The following is a 10,720-nucleotide window of genomic DNA, read 5'->3' on the forward strand; positions in this document are numbered from 1 at the left end:
TTCTTCTTCCTTATACCAGACTATGGAAATATCTGGTATTCCTATCACCTTCTGAAAAACAATACATCCTGGCTTTTTGCCTCCAGAATTCCTCCTCATAGTGAAGATAAAACTTCTTTTTTTACCCTTAATGAAATGATTTACGACCACACAAATATCTATGACTTATTTTAGATCACAAGTTTCAAAAGTTTTCTTTTCTTTCTTAAGATCCGTGTCATGTCAAACTATATCACATAAATTAGGACGAAGGGAGTATATATTTTCTATTTTCTTTCATTATACAAAGTGTGATTAAGTTTAGAATTTTACAATTAAAAATAAAAAAATAAATTTTATGCATTTTCCCCCTATAACAATGAAAATTATTTAAATATTAATATTGTTATAGGTATATAATTAGCAAAAGAAATTCGGACTCAACCATGTCGGTCATAGAGAAGTTTGACTGTAATTCAAACCCCATAAGTCAAAAGAGAATAGGGTTGTTGGGTAATTTAAACCCATTGCATGTAATTTTCACCATGTGTCCTTTAAACAACAGTTGGAGACTACAACTCTGTTACTTTTACCTTTCTTTCTGCCTTTACTTTCTACAAAACAATAACGCTCACAATTTTATTTTATTTTTTAAAATCTTTTTGCCTTTTTAGAAATATCCCAAGATTATCATTCCTCCACACTCCGCTCTAATTGCCAAAATAAGAAAAGGGTTGTTCATATTGTACCACTAAAATTGGTCTATTCTACAAAGAAAACCATTTGTTTTTTTTTCTTCACATTTTTCTGAAGTGGGGTTTCTTTGATATTTACAATGGACTTAAAGAAACTGCCATTTTGTGATCAGTTTTCATACTTTGGTTCTTCACCAAGAAGAAAGGTAGTTGTTTCTGGCTTTGGTTTAGGTGTTGCTGCTTCTTTCATTTTTCTTTGTATTTTACTCTTGAATTATTCTTTCAAGTCTCCATTTGTTAGCCCTGTTTTTAGTGGTTTTAGTTACAGTGATAATAATACTAATACTCTCGTTTCTTGGCCTTTCTCTTTCTCTGGTAATGTTAGCACTACTAGTGTTAGTTTAAGTTCTAACGGTTCACAACATTCTTTACTTGTCAATGGAACCATTGAAGGAAACTTTAGTGTTCAAGAATCAGGGATTACCAAGAAAATTGATGAATTAATTGTAACATTTTCCAATTTTTCTGGGAAAGGAACAGTTTTGGGGGAAATTTTAGGAAATACTTCTATGAAAAATGGAAGCTTTGTTGTTCAAGAATCAGGAATTATCGAGAAAACCCCTCAATTGAATGTGTCACCAAATGATGGAGATATAACATATCCAAAATTTGGTGGGAATGGAACTAATTTGGGGGACATTGGTATCCAAGATTCCACCAAGAATAAGGAAAAGTATAATGTGACCTCAAGTGGTGATAGAAACAAAATTGCAGTGATTGACGGTAAAGGGGGATTATCTGTGGAGAAAAATGGTGTAATGGTTCAAGATGATGGAAAATCATTGATTGGACGTGGCAAGGATTTTTATGGGGATTGTGATATATTTGATGGTGAATGGGTTAGAGATGACACAAAGCCGTTTTATCCTCCTGGTTCTTGCCCTATTATTGATAGAGATTTTGATTGTCACCTTAATAAGAGGCCAGATGATGGGTATATCAAGTGGAGATGGCAGCCATATGCATGTCACATTCCGAGGTAAGAGTACTAATACTCCTTCCCTTGTTAAAGGTCTTCTTAGTCGTAATATTTGAAGTTGACTATGAATTACAATTAGTCTACGGAAATCCTCAATAATGGATGTGCTATAATGTGTAAAGGTGATATTATAAATTTGACTTTTGGATTGAACTTAAGAACAAATGTTGTGGAACTACTACCTACTCAGATAGAACAAATGTTGCAATTGCTTGTAAGTTTCTTAGGGGTGATTTATGTTCACTATATCTTGTGCAAAGTTTGAGGGCACACCTATGAGAATAATGAACATTTTCTTTGAAATGCAAGCAGAGAAGCCTTTGGTAAAATGCTGCTATTGCCAAACTTAATGTTTTTCTAAATGGTTTTCAAAATTTGACTGACATTATTCACATTGCCACAGAACTTCATTTGGTTTACATAGTTTATGTTGCATATTGAGTTATATTAGTCAATTAACTGATTTACTATTTCATACACTAGCCTCAATGCAACTGATTTTCTGGAGAGATTGAGAGGGCAAAAACTTGTTTTTGTGGGGGACTCGTTGAATAGGAACATGTGGGAGTCCCTTGTTTGCATTCTTCGCCACAGTATCCAAGACAAAAAGCGAGTTTATGAGATATCAGGAAGGCATGAATTCAAAAAGAAGGGCTTCTATGCATTCAGATTTGAGGCAAGCTATTTCACCTCTTTCTGTGACCTGAGAATTGACCTGAGAATTGCTAACTCTGTTTCCTTGTCATCTTATCATGCTGTGACTTGCCTGCAGGATTATAACTGTTCTGTGGATTTTGTTAGCTCTCCGTTTCTTGTCAGACAATCAGCATTTAAAGGAAAGAATGTTTCTTTCGAGACACTAAGATTGGATTTGATGGACAAGACGACTTCAATGTATAGTGACGCTGATATTGTAATTTTCAACACCGGTCATTGGTGGACTCATGAGAAAACCTCCAAAGGGTTAGTTCTGTATTTGGTTTCTAAAGCTTCCTATTTATAGAGATGTACTGTTTTTTCTTTCCCTAATTAAAAGCTGGATCTTGCAAGTCATTGTGCTCTTGGTGGATCATAGGGAAGATTACTACCAGGAAGGTAATCATGTGCATGCAAGGCTCATGGTTTTAGAGGCATACAAGAGAGCGATTTCCACTTGGGCAAGGTGGGTGGATAAGAACTTCGATGGAAGCAGAACTCAAATTATTTTTAGAGGATATTCGGTCACACACTTCAGGTACAATTCTTTCTTACATGTTTATTTAGCTGTAACTCCAACGGGGATGTCATGATTCAGGAACTCTACTCGTAACTTACATATAGCGTTCGTTTGGTCTTGAGGTGTTCATAAGGAATCTCTTATTAGGAAGTGGGAATGAACAATTTGAATTGTATCCTTCTTTCCAAGTGCCAGGGATCATAGACTTCACTGACATTGGAGCTTGGATTGATCAATATGTCTCAGTTATGAGCTGAATGTATTGACTCTGTATTTAGTTCTGTTTTGACGGTAAACATGAATATTAGTGTGGAACTAGGGAAGTCGCGAGGTTACTGGCCAGCACAATATTTGTATGGTATATATTGCCATACATTGAAAGACGAAAATGCTGTGTGGCATTTAACAGAACCACCTCAGGTTTCAGAGGCTAAAGAACAGTATCAATGTGGACTTAACAAAGATCAGAATTCCATGCAAGCAAAGGATCCATATAGGCGATACTAACTAGTTCTAGTTGGGATTTAGATTTGGCTATTGTTAGATTTGGTCTTTGCAGCCTTTGGGTCTTTGTAGTTTGGGTAGAGATTTGTATGTAGACACAGGGTAAGTGTGAGATTCAAAGAACCTTCAGTTTTAGATTATCATATAAATAGGAAACTCTAGTAAATTTACTGCAAATTAGTTGTAGGTTAATCATTAGTTAAATGTTTAGGTTATCTAGCTCTGTGGTGTAGGACTGTAAATTGGAAGATCTAACTGAAATGATCAATCTACGGGAGCTCCTAAAACTTTTCAGGCATAGGTTGGATCATGTATAATTATTATACAGCCCAGCTCCTACTTTGTGTTCAGACAAAATGTATTTACCTATCTAAAGCAAATCTCCTGAAGATGCAAATTTTGAACCAAAGACTTCAATGAATGCCAAAGCTGATTATACTGAAAAATCATTTGAATGACAGGCGTAATCTTTTGAGCGGGATGAGGACCTCGAGAGGTCTGGGAAGGTCATCTCTAAAAACGAACGTATCTCCTGTTACGTATTAGTAAATGAATGTATCTCCTGTTCTGGTGCTATCTTGTTTTGTGGATATATAAAGGTATACGCTGTCAAGTCATAAGTGAGATGGTCAAGTCTTTTGATGACTGAAAACTTGCTGTCCGTTAAATACAATCTGTTGACCAAGAGTTTGCGCATGATCAACATAGTGAAGAATGATCACTTAAATGATCAACTAGTAGCAAGATATGTTGATTCCTCAAAATTAGATAACCTAGCACATTTTATGGAATAATTTTATTTCATTACAGGTACCCTCTGATAGTATTATCTCATATAGAAACTAGCAATGTTATGATTTATGTTAAATGACCTTTCTCTTCTTGATTATCCCTGATAAAAATTTGTATAATCTTGCTGCTTTGGGCGCTAATGAAGAACCACACAATCAAACTATGTTTGCTGTTTATTCAGGGGAGGTCCATGGAACTCAGGCGGGCAGTGCCATAAAGAAACCGAACCAATATTCAAGAAGGCTTATCTAGCAAAGTACCCTTCAAAGATGAAAGTCCTACATCATGTGCTTCATAATATCACGATCCCTGTCATTTATATGAACATTAGTAGGCTTACAGACTATAGAAAAGATGGTCACCCTTCGATATATAGAAAGGAGTACAAGACAGTAGAAGAACGAATGGCCGGAGTGCATGCTCAGGATTGCAGTCATTGGTGCCTACCAGGAGTACCGGATACTTGGAACGAGTTGTTATATGCATCTCTCCTGAAAAGCAGAAAAGGCTCTTGGAAGAACTGAAATTGAACTAGTCCTTTTCTCTTTGATCATTCTTTTGTTCTATTTTTTGGTACTTGTCCATATAAAGCAGGTAGCATAGTAATTCAGTCCTGGAGTCTGAAGTTGATCTGTAAAATTTGAACAAGCTTTCCTATTGAGGAAAAAAAAAAAAGCAAATTCCTGATTAACAATAACATCTTTCCTGTGATATAGGACTATATGGAGTACAGTGTGCTGCTACTCCCTTGAATTGTTAATAGGTCTCCAAATGAAGTACCAAATCCTAACTCCTATGTGTTATATGATGAATATTGAAATCCAATCATCACCTTCTCTCGGTTTTCGGGCCTTTTCAAGTTGGATCATTCAACAAGTCCTGTCCACCAACATACTTCTAACATATCTTGCTCTTCAAAGTTTAAAGAACTCAAGAGAAATCTTCTAGAGAACGATGTCTCATTTGGGATGGGGGTGCTGTTGTTTCTCCAGGCCTCTGCAGGGAAGTGTGTAAATGAAATTTACAAGTTCAAGATTTAATGTTTCAGCCTTAATATAATTTTAACATATCCTGCTCTTCAAAGCATTTTGCTTTGAACTGCTTGTGTTTATCTAACCTTTCTCGTTGTGATTTCTCTTGAGCCGAGGGTCTTTCGGAAACAGCCTCCCTGTCTTCCGAGATAGGGATATGGTCTGTGTACACTTTATCCTCCCCAGACCCCACATTGTGGGATTTCACTGGGTATGTTGTTGTTGTTGCCTGCTCTTCAAAGTTTTAATGACTCAAGAGAATCCTTGTAGAGAAGGATTTTCTCATTTTGGGGGAAGAGGGGAGGTGGGGGTGGGGTGTTGCTCAAGGTGTCCGCAGGGAAGTGTGTAATATCATGAACCATCCAATCCAAGTTGCGACCACGCAAGTGGACTTCCACGCAGAGGTGGATCCATGATTATTTGAGGTTTATCAGTTCTTACATCAATCTCAAATTAATACTACAATTATATATATATATATATATATATATATATATATATATATATATATATATATATATATATATATATATATATATATATATATATAATGTTTCATAGTGGATGAACATAGACGGAATCTTGATTTTTATGTTGATGCGTATAGAGTAGAGTACTAGTCTGGAGGTGGCAAATGGGCGGGTTTGATTGGGTTTGGGCAGGTTGAAAATGGGTTAGACAAAAATGGGTTGGGTTACAATCCACCCGTATTGATATGGGTAAATGTGAATTGGGTAATATGCGTTTGACCCATTTTTCCCATTTTTCTGTCATTTGTATTTTCTAATATTCTAAAGGCTTTTGTTCTATTGAACGTGGATATATGATATCAAGACATAGTATACCATGAAACAAATGAAAGTGATAGGAACATTCATCATTTGCGAATTTTCTTTCTGTAGTTAGTATGGAAGTAATAAAATTTAATCTTTTTTCATCAACTTTTCTTCAGCAAAAATCTGAATTAAAAATAAAAAGCCATTTCATTGATATTAACAATCTTTACACAGAAAACAACACCAAAATTCGAAATAACAATGAAGCTTCAGAATCGAACAACTTTTTGTCAATCCCAAAAATCTGCTTAAACCACTACATACCATGAAACCATCCAACACAAAATGACTCAGGTGAATATATAATTAAAACGTATGGGAAAAAAGTTGACTGAGAAAGAAGGTATCAAAACTTTAAACCAGCTTCCAAATTCATACAAGTAACATTGTCTTTTGGAAGTTAAAAGACCAAAAAGGGAACGGATCAAACATATGCTATAGCTGATAATGCTGCTTCAACTTAACACGCAACCAGTAACTTAACACTCTTGTTCACATCAACAAGGAGTTCAAGTTCCATCCTAAATGTGCCAAGCTAGGAATTACCCACTTGTGCTTTGCAGATGATCTTTGTTGTTTGCTAGGGTGATTCTGCCTTAATAATTGCACTTTATCAGTGTTTTCAATTATTCTCCGAAGCTTCAGGGTTGCAGGCAAATATTGGGAAGAGTTGCTCTTATTTTGGTGGTATTGTGCTGTTGTCCAAAATACTTTGTTGTACCATCCATTTAAATACTTAGGGATACCCCTTTCCACAAAAAAGCTAATTGTGCTTCAATGGACTCCCTTGATTGATACGATTGTAGCTCGAATCTCCTGTTGGACTGCTAGAAAATTATCTTAGGGAGGACACAATTGGTGTAGTCATTCCTGTTTGGTATTCTGTCCCACTGATGATCCCAAATATTTGTAATCCCTGCACAAATTCTGAAAATAATTGATGACTACTGTAGAAGTTATATCTGGTCTAGCACAAATAGTATTACTAAAAGAGCATTAGTAGCATGGGAAAGAGTCTGCCTGCCAAGATCTGTTGGGGTCTCAATCTCATTAATATACAGTTATGGAACCAGGCAGCAACTGCAAAAACTTATTGGAATTTGGCACATAAAACTAATAAGTTGTGGATCCGGTGGATTCATAGTTTCTGTATTAAGAATCAGCCTCTCATGTCTGTTCTTAGTCCATCACAAGCTTCATGGATGATTAAACAGATCATAGCCGCAAGAAGTGTTCTGGAGCAGACACAACTGTTGGATTCTCAAAATGCAGTAACTATCAGAACTATTTATCTGCAACTGATTGTGGAGAGAGAGAGAGAGAGAGAGAGAGAGAGAGAGAGAGAGAGAGAGAGGGAGGGAGAGAGAGGGAAGGGGGTGCTATTTGATAATGGAGCAAGTCTTAAAGCAAAGTTTACATTCTGGTTGCAACTGCAAAATAGGCTGTTGACCACAGATAGGTTTTCATTGGGTATAGATGTTGATTTGAGCTGTAAGTTATGTCAAGGGCAACTTGAATCCAGGGATCATATATTTGTACATTGTCCTTTCACTTAGAGTTTATGACAAAGGCTTATGTGTTGTTGGCAGCAACCCTACCATAGAGTTACAACACGGGAACAACACCTGGAATGGTTGATTACACAAAGCCAAAGGTAAAACACAGAATTCCCAAATTCTCAAGATGGTTTATGTAGAGTATGTTCATGCAGTGTGGCTGGAGAGAAATTGGAGGACCTTTAAAGATAAAGCTAAACAGTGGATGATGATTGCAAGAGAAATTGCTTATATTAGTAATGTGCGAGCCCCTAGTGGCATTAGGACTAAGATACAACAGTTTTTGTTCTAGATTAAATGTAAATAGGTGCTGTTGTTTCTTTTGAGTTTTTCTGATGAGATAGCTATACTGTGATGGTAAGGTATGGGTTGTAAATATGCACTTGGTGATTAATACAAAAAGTGAGTTACCAAAAAATAATAATTAAAATCAATGTTTCAGCAACAATAAAAACTTAAAAGGAATAAGTACGAATTAAACTAGACAATGTAGAATAAAATACTTCCTGTTCTCATCAATTCAATAAACCTTGAAAACCAAGTTCTAACGAAAGAATAGGAATTATCACTTCTAACGCAAGAATACAAGTCTCTAACCAAATTCTAATTAGTTCAAACCAAATTCTAATATAGCAACAATAAGCAAATACAAAGTTCTATTTTCAACTAATGTGGGATATATTTGCAGTTTCAGAAACGAAAGAGAAGCATTAATGTATATCTATATATATAAAATAGGAGGTGTGCAAGAAACATGGTTAAGCCAAGTGGCAAGCTAATAACAAGCCACTTGACAATTTTAAGACATATTTGGTATGTTATGTAATAACATTGAATTTGAATTGATAAACACAATTCAAATTAAAAAATAAAATTTTCAGATTTGAAATGAAAGATAAAGATGATTCAAAATTTAAACATAAAACATAGATATATAAATTCCAAATCGAGTCTGAGATAATGTGGTAATATATATAAATGATAATGTATATCTTTGAGTTTATCTCATTTCATTTGAAGACAAAGAAAATCAAGTTTAAAATAGAATTATTAATAGTTTTTACAATTTTTAGCATGAATGATAAGTATAATTAAATTGAGATATCTATAATTTGATGTCATCGCCTTTTTGTTCATATCAAACTGAATCAATCTTTATATATATATATATATATATATATATATATATATATATATAGGAGAGGTGCAAGCAACGTGGTTAAGCCAAGTTGCAAGCTAATAACAAGCCACTTGGCAATTTTAAGACATATTTGATATGTTATGTAATAACATTGAATTTGAATTGATAACCACAATTCAAATTAAAGGATAAAATTTTCTTATAAAGATGATTCAAAATTTAAACATAAAACACAAATATATAAAGTCCAAATCGAGTCTGAGATAATCTGGTAATATATGCATGATAAAGTATATCTTTGAGTTTATCTCATTTTATTTGAAGATAAAGAAAATCAACTTTAAAATAGAAATATTAATAGTATTTTAAAATTTTAGCATGAATGGTAAGTATAATTAAATTGAGATATCTATAATTTGATGGCATCGCCTTTTTGTTCATATAAAACTGAATCAATCTTTAGTAATTAGGAAAAAAATAAAAGAACCAAATCCCGATATACTATAGAGGTGAAACTATTTAATCTTGAATATTAAAACATAACAGCCTTTTCAGGTCTATTTATTTAAATTTCAAAAATCGGATGTTAAGCACTTTTTTTTTGCAATATATTTTGTTTCAAATCATCATTAAATAATAATAATTTAATAAAAGTCTAATAGAGTGTGTGTGTGTATAAGGATTATATTACAATTCGATGATTTGAATTATCATTTCGGAGAAGCTTAGGCTACTAATCCGCTGGATCAGTAAAATAAGGTATTTTACTGATCCAGCGGATTAGTAGCCTAAGCTTATCAATTTTATTTAATATTAAAATCTGGTATAAACCTAATAGAAGTTCTCTCTAAATTATTCTTTTTTTAGTTTACGATATCTTTTAGGGTTATTTGTAATTTTAATTTCATTTTGTTTTTTATTGAACAAAAAATAACTTGATTAAGTTGAATGAATGTAAGGAATATAATTATACTCAATAGAATATAAGAATATAGTTTGTTTATATAAAAGAATAAAATTAAGGTACCGTTTGACGATAAATACCAAAAACAAATTCACTTTTTTTTGGAATTTTTGAAGTTGGAGTTGGAGTTGGAGTTGTGTTTGGCCATAGTTTTTGAAATTGTAGTTTTTGGTGAAATGTAGTGTAAAAAAGTGAAAAAAATGAAAAAAAATTGAAAAACAAGTTTTTCTTGTTTTTGGTATTCCAGAATATAACTCCGGAGTTGTATTCTGAATATTTATGGCCAAACGCCTAAAAGTAAAAAAAGTGAAAAAAAAAATCCGAAAAAAAGTGAATAATTTTTATGACCAAACGGCTACTAAGTTTAAGTAACAAAAAATTATGAACAAATAAGAAAGAATAAAAAGCTCCAATAAGAAGTGTCATTCTATTATCCGTTGGATCAGTAAAATAAGGATAAGGCTTTTTTAATACATTGTTTTTTCTGATTCAGCGGATAAACCTAATAGAAGTTCTCTCTAAATTAATTAATTCAAAGTTCATATTGATTTAAACTAAATTGGTATAGTTTTCGAATTTGAATTTAAAAGAATTTAGAGTTTGAATGAAGTTCCAATTTCTTAACTTCCTATATATAAATATATTCCTATGGAGATACATTACTAATGCTAGGCTTCTTTCCTCATGTATTCTTGATCGTTAACTATGTTCATGCTTATCAAGTCTTTTCTTGAATTGTGTGCTGTTTTAATTGCAGGTTTATTTGAAGTTCTTCCATTACTCTCAGAAAGTAAAGATGGTTGTAGGTGATTTGATGAAAATTGATAAAGGAAACCTTCATAGAATGGTATATTCCTTATCTCGGGCAATTAGAAATCATTATTAGAATTTAGATGAGTGTCGTAGAAAAAATTTCAATGAGATTTCATGGTGCAGAAGGAGAAACGATAGTCTCTAAACTTACAAA

General features: G+C 33.5%; 1 protein-coding gene across 1 annotated transcript; it reads left to right on the plus strand.

Moving 5' to 3' along the window:
- Window positions 1-636: 636 nt before the first annotated feature.
- On the plus strand, window positions 637-4,985 carry LOC132641105 (protein trichome birefringence-like 2). The gene is made up of 5 exons (XM_060357994.1): window positions 637-1,713; window positions 2,197-2,389; window positions 2,486-2,676; window positions 2,789-2,947; window positions 4,407-4,985. Exons 1-5 carry the CDS (start codon window positions 815-817, stop codon window positions 4,747-4,749), a joined length of 1,785 nt encoding a protein of 594 aa, XP_060213977.1. The 5' UTR covers window positions 637-814; the 3' UTR covers window positions 4,750-4,985.
- The last annotated feature ends 5,735 nt before the right edge of the window (window positions 4,986-10,720 follow it).

The sequence above is a fragment of the Lycium barbarum genome, chromosome 5 (genome assembly GCF_019175385.1).
Source record: "Lycium barbarum isolate Lr01 chromosome 5, ASM1917538v2, whole genome shotgun sequence".
Lineage (NCBI taxonomy): Eukaryota > Viridiplantae > Streptophyta > Magnoliopsida > Solanales > Solanaceae > Lycium > Lycium barbarum.